At 33.3% G+C, this 19,489-nt stretch overlaps 1 protein-coding gene across 8 annotated transcripts in view; it reads left to right on the forward strand.

The window, feature by feature from the left end:
* Positions 1-18,131, forward strand: part of LOC136973288 (polycomb protein SCMH1-like) — a 44,760-nt gene extending 26,629 nt beyond the window's left edge. For 7 of the 8 annotated variants that reach the window (XM_067268014.1, XM_067268018.1, XM_067268013.1 and 4 more), the window contains 3 exons: positions 4,610-5,131; positions 12,665-13,283; positions 17,390-18,131. In XM_067268014.1, the coding sequence (XP_067124115.1) occupies positions 4,803-5,131; positions 12,665-13,283; positions 17,390-17,602 (1,161 nt within the window). In that variant the 5' untranslated portion in view covers positions 4,610-4,802 and the 3' untranslated portion in view covers positions 17,603-18,131. Of the gene's footprint in view, positions 1-2,431; positions 2,612-4,609; positions 5,132-12,664; positions 13,284-17,389 lie in introns of those variants that run through there. The other variant, XM_067268017.1, reaches the window with a different exon arrangement.
* The last annotated feature ends 1,358 nt before the right edge of the window (positions 18,132-19,489 follow it).

A 19,489-nucleotide genomic window follows, 5' to 3' on the forward strand; every position in this document is an offset into this window, starting at 1 on the left:
TTTCTAATTATAAACTATGGAGTAGAAGGGTGGAAGGTAAATTAATGGCGTAAGATGCTGAGCCATTGGGGAGTCTTCTAAAGACTCTTAATAGATCACGTGAGTTCGGAGCCAGTTCTATAATCGTTCGTGTCCCCGAGGCATTACAAAAAAAGAGAGAGAGAGAGCCTCCCAAGTGGGTGCCCCCAGGCGTGCGTGGGTTGCCCTAATGATTAATGCCTTAAAAATAATAATTAGGGCAATGCCTGGATATTCCCAAATATAGGGGGGTTGGTTTGATATATATAACTTCCTTAATTTATCAATCGAAATAAAAGTTCTTTATGCAAATTATCAAAATTTTTCGTTAATAACCTAATTTTTATAGGGAAATTTAAGGCGGAAGAGGGGGGTAGAGTATTGTGAATAAGGGAGTGAGAGCCTCAACTGTCTTGTTTCTTAAAATTGTCATTTAACTACTAGGTAGAGACTTGTGCCTCCTCAGAGTGCTTATGTAATATTATGGCCTGGGGTTGTTTTTGTGCGCTGTCAGAACAAATGAAACGTCTTCAATGTAATAGGATTTGCTTCTAGTTATTTTTCCTGACACTTAAGACTCGAATTTTTTGATCCCCAATAAAAACACTTAAAAATTTCTTTAAATCTTACGATTGTCAACTTTGTTTACCTTTTTTTTACTGTAAAATCTGTTAGAGTTAGCTATACTTTTTCTATTATTTCCAAGTATTATAATCCTTAACACATTTAAAAATTATATTTTCATTATTAATTTGTGTGATGCTCTTATCTCTTTTGTAGATCTATATTTATTTCGCTTCATTTGGCTTGTAAACCTGACTATATGCTATATCCCAACCTTTTCTAAGATCTCCGTTTATGCTATTGCAAAATCATTGAGTGTATGGCCCGCGATCGACTAGTTGGAAATGTATATAAATATCTTAAATTTGATTAGAAATTATATTTAAAATTATATAAATTTGTCGTATATTTCAATTTATCTACATTTACTCAATCTTGTTTGATTATCAACAGTGTTTCTCAATCTTTTCGTAAAGTTCGGTTATTCCGTAGGAAAAGTATTAAAATGAGTCTTTCGTGTAGCTCGCGATCGACGTGTTGAGAAGTATTTTTACAAGGTTAACAAAAATACGCTTAAAATTCCATTAAATTATATTATATTTTTATGGACGCTAGATAAACTTTTTAATTCTCTGTAACGCGATAATTTGTTTTAATTTTTAATGGTAGTTTCTAATTTTAAATTAATTTAAATATGAAAGATAAAATTTAAAAGCTGTTTTGTTGATGTTTTTCTCATTAAAAATCAGCAATTACACTATACAAAACTAGTTTTTTTTTTCCTTAATAAAAATACTTTTCGGTATGAGAAAGTTACTTTTCTCGATTTTCAACTACCAGATATTACCTGCTACTTGACATTTTCTAGTAATAACTTATACATTAATTTAAAATTTAATAGGAATTCCTATTGTAAATAAATAAATAAAAATTAAATTTTGGAGGGTCCAATTACAGTATTATTCAATTTATTTTACGATATGAAGTTCAATTTTAATGGGATAATTGTTAGAAAATTGCTCTCTCTAATCTAAAATGTACCTTTTACTGTTGATAGTTTCACACTGCTAGTGTATCCAGTGTTTGGAATAGACAACAGTATTTATAATAGTGCAATATTTTAACGTAGAGAGCAATTTTTATACTGTTGACAATGTATATAATCAACAGTAGAAGTATATTTTAGAATAGAGAGATACATTATGCAATTGTTTAGAATATGAAGTAATGTTCTACAATAGAAAGCAGATGTTTAGAATAGAAAAATATGTTTAACTTACTGTTAGAATGCAATATTTTAGTATAGAAAGAAAAAGAATAACAAGTAGGTTTTCAGAACATAAATCAACCTCTATATTAAAATATAGTTTTCTAGAATATAAACCAAGCTTTAGACTAGAAAGCAGTCTTCAGATTAGAAACAAGTGTTTAGAACATAAAGCAGTTTTAGTACTATTTATTGCGAATATTGTTAACACTACAAGATATGTTTTAATATAAGGAAAGTAGGTTACATTTTAGAATGTCATACAATTGTTTAGCAGATAAATTAATTTTTTTACAGTAAAAAGTAGTACTTAAAATGTAATATTTTGGTATAAAAATATTAACTATTATTTACTATAAAGCAAATAAACTGTAAATTAGAAAGCAATTTTTAAGAATATAAGTCAACCTTTTAGAACAGTACGAAACCATTAGATTAAGAATGTCGTTTTCTAAAATAGAAATCAATTTTTGTTTACTAGAAAGCGGTGTTTTTAAAATAGAATGCAATATTTTAATACAGAAAACAGTAATCTCTCATACCCAAGTACATTATTAAATTGGAAATTATCTTTTGTTTTTTTTTTTTTTGAAAAGCGCTGTATCCATTATCCTTCGACTAAAGTTGTCTCTCAATTATCAGAGTAGATAATAGAACAGGTGAAGATAGAAGGTAAAACAGTAGGATGAAACTGAAGAGAGAAAGAAAGAGAGAGTGACTGAAAAAGTGCAGACCCCACCCAACGAGGCCCCGATGCCCGAGGTAACCCTGACCCACCCAATCTTATAAACGATGTCATTGCTTGTATGTGTGACATATGTGAAGAGGTCACAGAGTGATTAGAAGGTTTGATATACACGTGAGAACTGGACACCAGTCTCTGCCGTAATTACCCTACCAATTAAAGTCGGGTATTGCCGATGCGTGACAGAAATTTACAATGGATGAAAAAGCTAAGGGCGTGGTGTGTATGTGTATATGTGTATGTGTATGTGTATGCGTTGCTTGCACTGGGTGCAGTTCTGAACCCACGCAGACGTGGAGGTGCGCGAGACAGGTGCAGCCTGTGGTTACCTCCCCTGACCTGTTAATGCCAAGGTCAAAACAGGGCCCGGATGTTGGCCGATAGAGTAGGTGTCACACGTGCGATGTGAGAAACAGGACATGCCGATCAGGTGTGGGAATTATATCGACTCGAATTCTGCATCCTGTGCACACATCTCGCATTCCTCTACATGTAATTGTTTAATTGAGAGAAGTATTATATAATTTAACTAGATTTATAGAAGCAAGACTAATTTCATGCTCCTTTCACCTTGTAAAAAAACCTCGTATTTTTATCTTAAGTTGTGATTCTTTCGCCTTTGATTGTACAAAATTAATAAAAGAGTTATAACTTGCCACAACGAAAGATTATTTTTAGAATTTTGGATAATATTTCGTTTTATTACCCTCAATAGTTCGTCATATCCCGGAAGGTTTTTGCATCGTAATGAATGCTTTTCCGACTTCGTAAACCGTGACGCTTTTAATGAAATAATATCACGTTAAAGCTGAAAGATATCTAAAATAAATTTTAAAAATTACGTAATATAAAAATCGTTGCATTTTAGAATATGAACAGACCGACATACGTGTCAATTAAGAGATGTAAATGTTATGAAGGCTATTTGTTGTAATTGATAGAGGTATGATTTAAATGTGGTACGTGTTCTTATGTGCTTAAAAATGTAGAATTTGCATGTATATACTTTGATGAGCTTAATAAAAATAAAATTTTGAAGCACGCGAGAATATAAAATTCACAAAAAATAATCGATTAACAACGTTATTCGTCAGACTTGAAGTGATCGATCGTAACAGTGGAGTCTGAGCAATCGATTACAAAAAAAAGTACTATTGTCTAGTTCCAAGATTTAAATATATCCAAAAATTAATTAATTAATTAAAGGTTCTACTTGATTGTTTTTAGAATATATTTATATAAATTTTTATCTTTTACTGAAATAATTTTTGTTGTTATTAATATCGTGAATCTTCCTGGATTGGCGAACAAAAGAATCACGGTTTTGTCCAAAAAATGACATAATTCTGAGTATAAAAGAAAATGTTCAAAGTTTTCTGTGACTCGGGCAATTCTTTAGTCACGTTAACAAAAAAACGGCGTTCAATAATGTTGTGTTGTTCACCTGTTTGACATCGGTTCAGATAGTAGCCTATATCAAGGTTAGCCTGATTTTATTCCCGTTAAAGAAAAGATGTAAATGTCGGTCATCTTTATCTAAAGATATCACGTTCTTCCAACATCATTTTATGTCAATGGATTAGTCCCTTTTTTTATATCTTTAGTTACGTGACGAATAAACTTTGAAAGTATGGGCACACCTGCTAGGTAGAACCCTCCAATGGCAGTCTTCTCCAACAACAGGTGCTTGTTTTTGCAGGGAGGTTGCGGAAACAATTATCTGTTAGAGGAAAATTTAGAGCACCTGCTCTTATAAAATACAGAGAAGAACGCGTATTTTGGCAGCAAACACAAAAAAAACTGTACGGTTCGTTACCCGAAAAGACTATTTCTATGATGAATAACCGTGCGGCAGTTCGTGTTACGCCAACTACTCGTTTTTCTGGCCCCTTTTGCGGGGGGTACCGGGACGCGTGCGGTTGTCACGCAGAACGCGTGTCCATCACGTTCCGCACTACTTAGTATCACGTTGCCGGGTGAGTCGGTTTTTTTAAGCGTATCTGTTGTTTTCCTAGATCTCTGCCAGACCGGCCAGGAGGAGTTCAACAACCAGCGAGGACCAGAAGTGAAACGGTGCTTTGCCCCAGGGCAGGGATGGCCCAATAACCGCCAGGATCCCAAAGAACGCCGCCGTCCCGAGGTCAACAGCCAGTTACGGGTGCCTGGACTGCGCGTGCTAAGCTGTCCCCTCCCCAGAAGACATCTCCCATGCACCGCCCTGGTACTTCGTTCAAAGGGCGAAACACCGATATGCCTACAGACAAGCTAAGTCCTAGTGGTGTGGAAAGCGATGCAGGTGACTCCGTAGCCGTCAAGGTGGAGAGGTACAGTCCCGAGCCCGACGACATCAGCCCTTCACAGAGCCCTAGCTCGGGTAGGGCGTCGGTCGCCGAGAGTTCGGCTGCCGATTACTTCTCTGCCAATAATTTGTTGTGTGGCACACCCGTCATCAAACAGATGGAGATGATGACTCGCAACTACAGTGACTTCATGAGGAGTCTGGCTGCAAAGTACAACAATCAGCATGCGCAAGAATCGTAAGTAATTTTCTCTATACCCTTTTTTTTCGTCTTGCGCTTATTGATAATGGGTGTAACTTATAAACAATAATTAATAGCAACCTCCGGCTAATCGTTATTTCCATCGTTTGTAGTTATTGTCGGGTGACCGATTCGTGATGGTTCCTCGGGCTAGCTTTATCTTAACTAGGCCTAAACAATCACGAGTATCCCTCGAACACTATCGAGTGTAAAGATTTTAATAGTTTTAAGTGACGTGTAGGGGCAAACGGTCGCCAACCCCCTTACACCTCGTACATTATTCTCACGTATTAAATATGAACGTCTTTCATTTACTACCTCCTCGTGTGCTAGATTAGCTAAAATTAGTATTGTTTTTCTAATTAACGGTTGCTTTGTTTCATTGTTCTGACATCTTTGGACCGTTTCGATTTATGTTCCATTTCTGTAATGGTTCCATCATAGAATCGGTCGCACGTTAACAATTAGCAAGATAATATTAAACAGGGTTGAGGTTTTACCTGTTACGCTCTAGTGACGATCATTCTAATTCCGAAAACATCGACTTTTTGCGTAACGGGGACTAACCTATTTATAGTGATAGAGTTAGATATTCTGTAGATGAGGCTCATTAACGCGAATTCTCGAATTTTACTCTACCTCTTACATATAATTAACGTGCGCTTTGATGTCACTGAATATAATAAATGTTCATTAATCTGATTCGCATGTTTTATACATTCAGTTAATTGTCTGCTGTAAACTAATATCTTAATTGTGTACCGTTTGGCAAACAAACTGTTATTTATGGTTTTTGGCTCATATTCGTCTTTTATTATTCTCATTAAACTACAGAGGGTTGTAACCTTGCTATAAAATTTGCATATTGCGATGGTTTAATGGTTCACATAAATCAAACGTCTCTTCTGCATTTAAGCATATCGTATCACGAAAAAAGACATTCTTCTAGACCAATAATTTAGAAATCGTTCCTTACCGATGTTAACTTTATAATATTTATTTAAAATATTATTCGTAATTTCACTTACATATAATTTGTTTTCATTTGGATTCAAGTTTAATTTTAAAACACGTAACGAGCAGGCCTTCGGGAAGATGTAAATTTATGGTTTTATCATTGATTTTTGTAACGATTCTGTTGTTTTTTAATCAGAAACAGGAATTTAATTCGTGTGTTTCGATGTTCGACTTTCTAAAAAAAGTTCGAATTTTGATTGTTTTTTGAAGAATTGAGACATTAAAATAGATTAAAACAGTGGCTGTTTATATGAATTGCCTAAGGTGAGAGTAGATCAATGTAGAAAGAATTTGGTACTGACTTGTAGGATAAAGGAATAAATTGTTCCTTTATCCTAGAGATCAGTAGATCCTTTATATATCATTTAAAAAAAATGAGAACAAGAGGACAGTTTGAATCGAGGATAGTTTATTTTCGAGCCGAATAAACAAAAGATAGAGTAATTAGTAGAGGTCTATAAAGATACTTTTTGATAGCCACAAAAACTTAAGATGCTGTTACATTTGGTAATAGTGTATGGACCGTTACATAATGCCCTATTTGTAAAAAGGTATATATTGTTAATGAAGTATTGTTTAGCCTAGACCTTCTCACACATAAATAAAAGGGTTTCTCGGTTTGAATAGGACGTGAACCTCCTTTTTTTCCGTTACTACATAGGAAAAGCCTTCATAGATTAGCTTGGTTATTAGCACGATGAGACAATTTACGACTCGTGTGTTGAGACCGACAATTTCAACGAATCGCAATGATTGTTTGTTTCTTAAACTTGATTTATTAATCGATTTTTTTAACAATTGTGTCTTTTTTGTTAGTGAGCGCTTCTTTACGAATTGTTAGACAGCCTTTCCATCTAATAAGTGTCATAAAACTGTAGGTACTATACTTAGTCGCGTTACGTTAATTTCTTCAATCACTTGATCGATCTTCTGTAATATTTAAACAATACTCTTAACATAATTCGATCTTCTGTGATCGATCCTATATTATACGTCCTGTTTTCGATCTTCTGCGATTGAATTTGTGTTACGTGTTCCGTTTTCGGTATTGTGTGATGCATACGAAACAGAAGACCGATTGAAGAATAATAGAAATTAAGTTCGTTACTCGAACACCAGACATAAAGCCAAAATCGAAGTGTAATCGATTTTCTGTTTTGTCTAAAACACGCCATTACGTTGCGTGATCGGTTCGCTCTTATGTGTTACGCGATCAATCACTTGTACTTCTGTGTATTAAGTATATAGATAAGATCTCCTTTTTCTAAAATACCGAAAAACTCCACAGAATTGTTGGGCATTTAATTGTTATAAAGAAAAATCAAGTAGTTTAAAAAGAAAATGTAATTTTTGTAATTTTCTCGGTTACCGATTCTTCCTTCGTTAAAATGGTTAAAACTTTGTTTATTTTAAGATATTAACATTTTAAGAAGTCGTATAAAGACTTAAAATAAACAAATCTTATTATTTCAACATCAAAAGGGCGTAACTTACTGATTGAAATTCTGCTCTTTATCGTCTCGTACGAGGAACTAGTCTATATGGGGACTACTTTTATGGCACCTTATAATTAAATGAAAATAATAAAAACAAAACCGTGCATATTTATTTATTATGTCAAAAGCTTTCCAAACACTGCACCGATTTTCCTGTTTTCCTATCAGTGCGCGTCATTCATAATAATAGAATACTTTATGGAGAAATGGGGTTATCCCGGTGTAACTTTGTTTTTATATCTAAAAAAAATTGTTACAAATACGTACTCGCGTATTTTATATTGTGATTTTTATACGGATATAATAAATTTATACTTCATTTTTTGCCTATTTGGTAGTTGTTTGCCATGAATTGGTCACTCAAGACCTTATGTAACTTATATTGCTCTGGACCTATAAAATAAATTTTTTGATGTTTACGATATAATAACTGTTTGAATGTTATTTAATATAAAAATCAGTAGTTTTTGAATTAAAAAATTACCAAACTTTTCTATCAGAAATCAGAATTTTATGAGAAAATATCAGAAAGTATATCCATTAATCCTAGACTAATGTAGATAATGAAATTCGAGAACCATACTTGTTTAAAAAGATTAAAATTCATAAAATTTACTGAAAGAGCTAGTTAAATAATGGGATATTTATTTATTATTCTGTTATTCTCTTTCTATATTATAATGAATAGTTTCTTTGCTATGATATATTACACGATACTTTGGAGTATAGAATGCTTCAGAGTATGGCATATTATTCTGGTATAGAAAGCCTAGAAGAGGATTGGCATATGCAACTCTTGTGCATAGAATGAGCAGAATAACATACGCCAACCTTTTATTCACAAACAAATATACAGAAGTCTGTATATATCCATTTAAAAATTGACATGAAAAGAGGGATTTGCATCCTATTCTTTGCGTGTAAAATCACACAAGAGTAAGCATATTTGATTCGGTTTATGCAAATGGTATGTAATGAATATTTTTAAAAATGATAAAATGCAAAAATTTCAAGTCACAAAGTAGGAAATTGGTATTTCCGGAGAAACAATGGATACAGAAATTTCCGTGATGAGGCTCGACCGAAGTAAGGTTAGGTTATACGAAAGAGCGTGACGAGCCACGGAGTGGTTGACCTGAGTTCCGTGCTTGTCAAACAAAATAATATCCATCTTTATGTCGAGTAATATCAATAACGTGCGTCCACAAACGCCTCAAGTCAATTTACATCCCGAAGGAAGTTCGAAGGCTCCTAATACTAAAAACACGTCGAGCACTTTTCGATCTCGACCCTTTGCAAGGTGGAGGACGTCACCTTCTTTCGAAAACTGTGCTTTACGGTGTGTTATATCTATAATTAATTACTGTAAAGATGAATTTCTTTTATCTAAGTTTGCCATAATTATAGCTCTAGATTGTAATTAACATATTATGTAGACCTATATGTTCCATCTATATGTATTTTTGACTTTCGAAGTTATGTAATGCTGTTTATACTGCTCTAGGAACCATAAAATTATTATATAATATTTAATTATAAGTTATTAAATTGTTAATTTTAATGGATATTTTTAGGCTAGAATCTTACAAAATCTATTCTTTCAATAGGCAACAGGCCACTCGAAATGTCGTTTTTTTCCACGAGTGATAGTGAATTATGATTAATTTTTAATTAAATAATTCATTTATGCTAAATTTATAATGTAATTTTTATTTTTTATTACAATATTTTAAAGTTAGCGTTTAAAAGCTGACATTTAATAGCGGAATATGTGTAAGTATATTGGCAAAATTAGTGAAGTTGTAGCTTACATGTCTATGTATAGATTGGGTTAGGAAACAGGAAATTAAATTCTCTGAAAAGTATTCCAAAAATACATTTATGTAATAAACTCAAGTGTTTCATTTAACGCCAAACACAGCCCACTCGAAGCAAGAAATCAAGAAATAAACAGAAAAAAAATATATTAAGCCGCGCCTAGGATCCGAACCCACGTTTTCTATATTCCTAACGCTTTAATTAACTAAGCTATCGGCGTTTGGATTAGGAAATAACGTGGGTTCGGACCTCATCCGGTCCACTCATATTTCTGCGAAATTTTTGGTTTCTTTCTTTGAACATTGTTTTAAAAATTCATTAATGGAGGAGATAAAAATCGTTTGTTTGTAGAACTTTTGGATAAATTTGAAGGTCCTAATTACTGAATTTTCTTTAATCGTTTCGTGCGCTTTAACTCTTAACAAAAATCAGAATTCGATGATTTAATTGCGTTTTTGAAGATTGTTTGCTCAGAATTTCTAAAAACGATACTGATTTAATCATGTTACCTCATGAGTTACGCTCACTAATAATATGAACAACGATTACGAAAGTGCCATAAATAAATTTAAAAAATGTTTTTAATATTTTTTATTTAATATCTTCTTATAGTCTTTTTAGGGAAAGTTTAAGTGTCTTATAAGCAAGAAAAGTTTGTTTTAAGATAAAATAATTAAAGCTTCTTATAAAAAAAATGAAAATGTTGATAAACTGAGTTGGATTCCTTCCAAAAGATCAATTTTTTAATAAGCTTGAAGCATTGAAATTGGTGTTAAAAATCACTCTTATCACCATCTAAAATTACTCCATATGCAAATGAGAGATGAATAATAATGTATTTATCTAAAGAACGTCGACGTATTTTTTTCCGGCGATTTTTAACGTGTTTTTTGCTGTTTCTTTCACACATTTTCATACCTTTATGGCGAATAATGTGGATTTTCGTGTGGTTTATGCGAAAGAAGTCCATATAAATTAATGCAGATAGTAAAGAAAACATAAACACGGCAGCGGTAACCACTTGGAAAGACATTAAAGCTGAACATATTTCTCTTGTTTGAATCTTACTACTGTCTTAACCTTGCTGCATACACACATTTTGAACTTTGGCACCATTCGGAGACTAACCTGTTCCATAAGAAAGAATCTCAGTTAAAGTTTATAAGAAATAATCATCTTGATATTCACTTCGTATTATCATCTCCTAGGGATGTACAAGTGCAACAATTTCACTCATTTCATTAACTATTGTGATGCATTTTCTCTTTGTAACTCTTTATTATTCTTGTCCCGTTGCATGACTCACGTAACCGCAGGAAATTCGTAAACTGTTTGCAATCGTAACCACAAAAATAATCATTACTGAAGAAGCACCGTAATTAGTATTGCAGAAGCATCTTTAAATATCTTGACGGTGAAAGGTTACGATAGGATGAAAAATCGTATGGGAAATTTTCTACGGTGGGAAAATCTGAATGACTTTAATTTTTGAATGTTTTTTGGGGTAATTTGCATATTTTTAAGTAACATAAAATTAATAATTAATGCTAGGAAGTATTTGATTCCAGCATTTACTTGAAAAATCACTTAAGAGGGCTTACAATGTGTGTAAACTATCCAAAATTCTGATGAAAATCACCCTATTTATATACTTTCTCACCCCTCTGAAGCTAATAATTATTAATTAGCTGCGGCGTGATTACTTGAACGTGGAAAGTAGGGCAAATGTAGTTTTAAATAGGAAAATAACGGAATTTTTGTGTTGCTTCAGCGCTCTGCAGAATCAGGAAAGTGTCGAAAGACGTTGGATTCATTTGTCGGCTTTTGAAACTATAAACGTATTGTAAGTAAAGAAAAAGATAAAGAGACATAAAGACAAGTTTCATTCAAGATAAATAGGTTTCTCGATGGTTAGGCATATTTGCTAGCCAGATGAAAAGAGAGCATGTTATCAGTAGAGGCAAAAGGGAGCCGCATCCAGACAGCGTTGCCACCCTGGGAGTGGTCCAGCGTCCACATCCAGGTGGTTGTTGTTGTCGCCAGCGCAGCTATAAATTATTACCTGCACCTACTAGACGTCCTTACTGCATGCATCATTCCTGAACTGGAACAGCCCCGGGGCATTCAAGATGGCGACGGGTCAACGTATTTAGATGCACAATTCTTGGGCGCGGACAAGCTCCTGGCTATCTAACCCTAATGGGGCGGAGTACCCATTACTTCTAACGACCTATCCTGCTTCTTCCTCCATAACTGTCAGAACACTGTATCCATTCTCCAGACTGGCCTATCTGAATAACATCTATGCCTCGGGCTAGTTCATGCTCAGGGGACTCATTGTCGCGGGATTTGGTTCATGTTCGAATCCACAGGTTTTTTTTCACCTGGCATTTCGGTGTTAGTGACCTGACTAGTTCCTTTCAACTGCACCGACATCATCCCACTTAATTTCCCTTTTTTTACTCCTTAAATCTTAAAACTGATTGAAAGTAAATCGCGTGATTTAAGGAAATTTCTCGTAAAGCTTGAAGAATAATGTCTCTTTATTATTAAAAGAAATAGTTCATGTTTACAGGAATGGTATTTCTCACGAGCATCGTATGTTAATAAATGTTAATAATTACACTATACGTTACTCTTTAGGGCAAGAATTGATGTTTATCTTTTGAGTTATGAAGCGAAAAAAGGGGTACAATCATCTTGTTTCCAACCAAAAAAGATGAATTCTTAATGTTCTAAAATGATGTAGTTAAGAATTTCCGGTCTAGACATATCTTTTCATCTTTAAGTTAGATATTGAAGTTTTTATAAATACATTTTTTGACTGATTTTTAAGGTAACAACAATGTATATAGGCCTTTTAAGTTATACAAGGTTTGGTTTGGTTTTGTAATGCGTAGCATAGCAATGTGATATGGCACGCCTCAATTTTGTCCATACATAGAAAGACAAAACCATCATGGGATCAAGTAATGTGGTGAAAAGAGAGGATAATAATTTTCTGATTCACATTACCTGTGATAAACTATGAGAATTCAATTAGGATTTGAACCACGGTCCCTCCGGTAATAAATTGGTTTTTTTATCTGCAGCCTTGTTTTATAGATTTAATTCAGAGAATACTGTGGAAATTTTTAGAAAATTTATATAATTTAGCAGTAATTTCTTACAAATTTGTAATAATTTGATTTATTTTCAGTGTAAATTGTGCTCCTACAAATGGCCTCCTGAGGAACTTAGATGGAAGTTTCAAGAGCGCCGTCATTTCTCCCATCTTCAATCCAGCATTGGAAACGATGGACAACAGGAAGCAATCTCCTCCAGTTCTGAGTGATTTACAGTCTTTATCCGAATTTCCCTCTTCACAGACGTTACTCAATCTTGTCCGCACCGCTAGTGCCCATAGTGCTCTTCAGTTAGAGTCGTATCTTCGAGGATCTAGAAAAAGAACGAACGAGGGTGATCCAAAATTTGATCCTCTAGACTTGTCTGTCAGTCCGGGTAAACAATCCAGGACGGATTGCTTAGCGGCACCATCTAATCCTCGTGATTTATGTTATGTGTTACATAATAAGAACGAAATCAACGAATGTACAGACAATATGAGGACTAAACGCGCTCCCCATTGGTTAACATTATTGGACAGTAGGCAAACGGATCAAGACATTTCAGCTGGCAACGTGCTCGTCAAGCTTGCCAACAGGGTGCGGTCGTCGTCACCTTGTTCTAACCAATCGGACAACGAACTTTCACATTGGACTGTTGATGATGTGGTCAAATTTGTGACGTCGATAGACTCTTGCAGTGAATACGTAGAGGTAAGAAGTGGAGGAATTATCAATTATTTTCGCTAAAAAATTACCTGACAAAATCTTCTTACGTTTTACTGTAAACAAATTCCTTTCGACAATTATTCATTCCATTAGCAATTCAGATCTTTCGACATGTTTAAATATATTAATTTCGGAAATAAGAAAAACTTGAATTACTTCAAAAAAAAAAAAACAAGCTGAAATTACAAAGTCCAGATGTGCGTACAAATTAGGGTTCTTATCGTAATATTTACTAGTTCAACTTTTGATTAGAATCGGAGTCACAACAATGACAAGTTTAGTGTAGACTTCTTTATAAAAGTAGACAATGCAACTGAAAAAACGTACTCAAATTATCGTTTTCTCCGGAAGTTGCTATTTATCTACTTCCGGTAGGATCATTTCTGGTAGCTGCAGGGTATAACCGGTTCTTTTCGTAAAGAAACGATCCAGGAATACAAAAAATTACAGGTTTACAACTCATTGTTTACCATGGTCTCTGTATTAGTATCGAGGATATACGGCTTAATATGATTAGAATTATGAGAGTCCTTTGATAGAAAAAAGATATTGACTCGCTTGTGATAATTATCATACTATAAATTATCTTCGGAGTGAAGATAATATGCGAAACTAAGGAGTGGCATAACAATTTGCTCCGGGCGTAAGAGGTTACATTTGTAAAAGTTACGTATATAAACGTTAGAGTTAACAACTCGACAGACCAAAATCTGCAACATAAAAGATACTTTTAAACTCAATCTGTTGATTAATGGCGAATTTCATAATCTAAAAAACTTTGAAAGTTATAAAATCTGCTATAAATTATCTTTTTTTTCTGCCATTTTTGAACTCTGAAATTGGATTATATCGTGACGAGTTAGTAGAATTTTTAAAACTTGGTCAGAACGTTGATTGAAGTCCGTGGAAGAAACGAGAGAGATGAGATATATGAGTTGGATTCCCCTGAAAAATCGATTTGTAGAAATTAACGAGTTTCAATTCTAGAAATATATTAAGTTTTTTGAAATTTTTGGTAAGAAATTTTCAAGTTTTTCTAGAAAAATGCATGATTTAGCAGTTTTTCGAAGACTTCCCAAGATTTCTTAATCAATTTTAATAAGTTTCTTTAGAAATATAAAGAATTTTATAAGAAATTTGCAAACATAATAATAATAATAATACCCGCAGGCATAACGGATATCGCGAGGCCATTCGAGAATAATTTTCAGATTAAACATTGATTTCATTGGAGAATAAATATAAATTTAAAAAATATATATCATTAGAAATGAATTTATCGAAGGTCTCGACAGAAAAAGTAAGGCAATATTACACATTTCAAAATAGATTGAAAATACTTGAAAGCAGTACGTAAAGGTCTATCTTCGTCATGAATTGTTTCTGTATACATCACTGAAATAGTATTTATTCTTCATATGACAACGGTCGATTGTTAAATCTTGATTCAAATGGATCACACCTGTCTTTTAATATATAAGGTGGGCAACAGTTGACAATTTGTGACTGTATCCAGTCCATTGACCTTATGCAATGCATCTAATACCTTTTCATGCACGCCTGCACTTGATGCCTATTCTGTACTAGACTGGTTCCCCCATCAAAGTCGCTCTATATTTTTTTTCTTTTTTTCAATCCAAACTTCCTGTTTTTACGAAATTATTTTTTGTCAGGTAGAATAATTTTCTGTAATTTTATACTTTTCTATTTTTGCGAAGAGAGAAAAATAGCTTCTACGAATCCATTAAAATTTTTAATGGATACCGATATTTTAAAATCCATTGTGTCTTATTTAAAGAAGTTTACTGTAACTTCTCGCATTTGAGGACTTCTTCAGCTCGTTTTATGGCGTCAGATAGGGGAATGACGAAAGTATAAGGTTTTTCTACTAGAAAAATGAGAATTTTAAAGTCAATTTCACATTTTATATTTCGGACTCTGAAGGATTTTGTGATATAACTTCTAGTTGCCGAAGGTCCTTCGGCAATGCCCAAGGCTTCCAGTAAAGTAGGTGATGGAATAAAGAATTTATTGGATCATCTGACAAATTACGGTCTACTTATTTTAAAGATGGATTCAATGGATTTATTGCATTTAATTTTATAGCCGATAGATATGGTTTACCTATTTTAATGATTTATGTTTAACGAAAGCAACCAGTAAAGATCCTCAATTAAATTTTTGTAAGCGTAATGAACACTGTTGTATAAAGAAAAGATGGCAAAGTGATAGAAGATCGATGGAAATTTTTAATTAAATTTCATATTAACCGTCTACCATTTTGCCTTAATTAAATATATTTAATATAGTCGATTTTAGTTTTTATTCATGTTTCGGTTTTTGTACATCGATGATGAAGGGATTGAATTTTTATAGAAGTCTGTGGTTTTTTAAGAATTATTTTCCAGAATATTAAAGGTTCCTCTGCATCAAGTTGTTTTAAATCTGTAAAAAAGTCGAAACAAGTGAAGGTAGTTCGATTTTCCAGGTATATAAAGACCAAGTCAAGTTGCAAAGTAGCAAAGAAACGTGCCATTTATTAACTGGTGGCAGCCATGTTTGATTGATTACAAAATTGAACCCGAGATGGTCTTTGGAAGGCAAAAGCCTAATTATCTCGATTAACATAGAATGAAACAATAAAAACGTGATTAATGCTCACTTGTTTTTTTTTTTCGTTTCTAAAGTTGGACTTTCGTTTCCGAGCCATAAAAATAGCCAAACCTCGATCTAGCGCTTGATTACTTCTGAAATTTGCATTAAATCGACTGTGGCGCAAAACCGAAGAATTTTAGATAAGAATAATGTATAATAAGGAAGTCTACATATAAATTTGAGTATGGGCGCTTGGAAGTCACGTGATTTATTGATAACAATGACATTCGTATCTTTATTAATTCACAGATACTAAAGGATTCTTTTGTTTATTATTTATAGATGCGATCCGTTCAATGGTATTCACTGGCGATATAAAGAGTGCCGTTATTTAGGAATACGCTACATCGGAGTTTGACTGCATTCGATATTTGTATTTTAGACCATTGTTGATAAATATAAAGAGATAAGAGACGTAAACCGAGAGAATTAGTGCAGAACTTTCCACTAAAGATGACAGATGCTAAGCGTAATTAGCCCACTTAGCATTTAAGATGGAAAATAACGTTATTAATCAAGTTGTTAGCTTATTACTGTAAAAACGTTGCCCATTGTATATAGAAAATCACTATTTTTTTTATGTAAGAAGGGTTTTTTTTAAATCCCTCGTAAGTTCTTATTAATTTGCTAAATACTTTACGGAAGTTATGACAATAATAAAGCACTTCCTTCAGATTTTAATGAGCAGAATTTATACTAAAAAGCACCATTTTTATTCTCGTTGCATAATTATGCATCACGGAAAGGAGTATTAACAGGCAGGCTACCTATACTGTGTACTTTTTTTTTATGTATAAATACAGGTAGGCCTATTGAATGACTCGATCTATGCAAAAAGTATTTTGAATTGTGTGCCTTTTTTGAAATTTATTCTTTCTGAAAGGTGAACTACTTATAATGGAAATAAAATTACTTATTGTAGAGTAAATAATCTCAATTTAGCACCTTTATTTATTTCTTCTGAAACTAGCATAGCATTAAAGGGAGAGCTGCGTTAAACTGAAGAATCTCAAACATTAAGAATTATATGTAGCAATGAATTTGCAGACACAAAACTTATAGCAGACAGTCATGTAATACGGTGATAACAATGTCATTTGAAATGCCAAATCGTATCTTTTGTAATACACAGATATTAAAGAGTTCTTTAGCTAATATTTGAGATGTTCTGTTCACAAGTATTATTGATGCTATATCGAGGTTTGACTATATTTACGATTCTTCTATACAACAGGAGCATTACAAAGGCTGATGTAGTTTTCATAATACACTTAATCTTGTTTTATCTGTGAAACACGCTAAATTTCATAACTATGATAGTTTTTGAAAACATATCTGCTTTAATTTAAGTGTATATTGCCTCTAAAATAGCAGTATTTTTAAGTATATTTTCAAAATTTAAACATAATATTTATAGAATATTCTCCTCTTTGCAGAAATTCCGGGAACAGTCGATCGATGGAGCCAGTCTACAATTGCTCAGTGAAGAACACTTGACTGTATATCTGGGTATGAAGCTGGGACCTGCCTTAAAGTTACGAAGTGCGGTTAGTCGATTGACCGGAAATTGTACAGTCTGTATGCACTGTATACATTGTCACAACGATCTGGCGGACAGAGCATCTCGATCGCCATCTGTTAGCAAATAAACGAAGCAAAACACGAAAAAATTAATTATTCTAATTAATTAAAGATTATTTTTTAAAATTTTCGTTTTACGGGGGAATTATTAATTAAAAAAACCGCGATTTAATATATGTGTAAATATTTTAACATCTCGAAATTGAGTTGATCTTATACTTAAAAATTGTATTATATGTACTGTACAATGCATTTAATGCAGGCTTATTTTGGACAATCTGTGATTTTTCGAGACTAAAATTTGTCAAATTTTGATGAATTACCGACGAGGATGAATCCTAATCATTGTGCAAAGCTCAATTTTTTTTTTATTACTATAACTTTAATTATATTTAATTCTCTTGAAATTTGTGATTTGATCGCATATTTCTCTCACGAGTACGTCCTAGTTACCAAAACTGCCACCACGTGGCTTACTGCCCATGGTTAACATGACTCAAATGTAAGAATATGACGACCAGATACCTTATTTACTGTACAAAATGTGTAAAAACCATATGGTTTTGCAGTACAATGTTATTAAAAAAGTCTACTATATTTACTGTAACTGATTATTATTTAAATTTAGTGTAGTTCATAAACGTTCAGTACATATTAACAATTTGGATTTCTATCGCGCAACACCAGCATATAACAAACCTATGGTCACTGTTTGATCATACCACGCTTTACAAAACGGGCTTCAATTTCGTCAATTATGATAGAACTTATTTTAGTGGGAAGTTTCATTGAGTTAGATGTATCAGCATACAAAATACCCGTGCTCATTGTTTGCTAGTGACGCGCGTTGCAAAATGGACAGTCATGTATCCTCAATTATGGCAGGATTGATCCTTAGAGGGAGTCAGGATTAGTGGTTTAGATTTGTAACTCGTGGCATCAGCATACAACAGACGTATTGTCATTGTTTGCTAGTGGCACGCGTTACGAAATGGGCAATCACTTAACCTCAATTTTGCCCATTATGGCGGACATGCTTAGTAGGGTAACCTAGCATCTGCGAAATGTGAAGTACGAAACTCCGACTCGAATTATACGTGTTAACTTACGAGAATCAAGATTGAATCCGAGCCCGGTTCTTTCGCATAATAGGTTGAATATTAACTGTCGGTCTATATATTTACCACATTTTTGAAATTTTAATATATAATTATTTCAAAATTCGACTTTCAGAATACAAAAATATATTATTTACTATGATTACAATATAAAAAAAGTATATCAGGTATATAATTTCAGGCATAAGTGTAGTTTTTAATCTGGTTTTGATGTCTTATTATTATGTATGCTGTACTCGTTATTGTTGTTATTCTTGTTTTATTTTTGGTTTATAGTTTCAATGCAAAATCTGGCTACTAGAATACTTGACTTTTAAGGTGCAGCTGAAAATTGAGAATGTACCACACCCCTTGACAAATATTACTTACCAAATTTTACTCAATGAGTAAACTACTACGTGGAAAAAAAAATGAATTTTTACTTTTATTAAAGAAGCCAAACCCATAGAAAGAATTCGTGTGAGTAGAACTCATCGAGGTTAAATAGTTCAACGACACGGGAGGGTCGAAGTTCAACGGTAAATATGCAGCTATGTGAAAATAATTCACGTACGAATCTAAGATGGGGCGATGTGCTAATATCAAATCTTCTGATAGAGAGTAATAATTGGACAGTATAGTTGGAAGGAAGGCGGGTCCTGGCTATTTGTCAAGTTGAAGATAACGATGGGCGGTTCCTCGCAGGTGTAGGACTGGTTCGTTCTACTTTTCAAACTCTTATGATGTGACTGGCATTGAAAAGTAATGCCACTTAATTACAATAGATATATATAATTTAGTACAGAATGCGGAAGGCTTAATATTTGTCAATTCATCTACGACCATCTGCGAATATTA

Source organism: Centruroides vittatus, unplaced genomic scaffold (assembly GCF_030686945.1).
Source record: "Centruroides vittatus isolate TY-2023 unplaced genomic scaffold, ASM3068694v2 contig_3127, whole genome shotgun sequence".
In the NCBI taxonomy this organism is placed as follows: Eukaryota; Metazoa; Arthropoda; class Arachnida; order Scorpiones; family Buthidae; genus Centruroides; species Centruroides vittatus.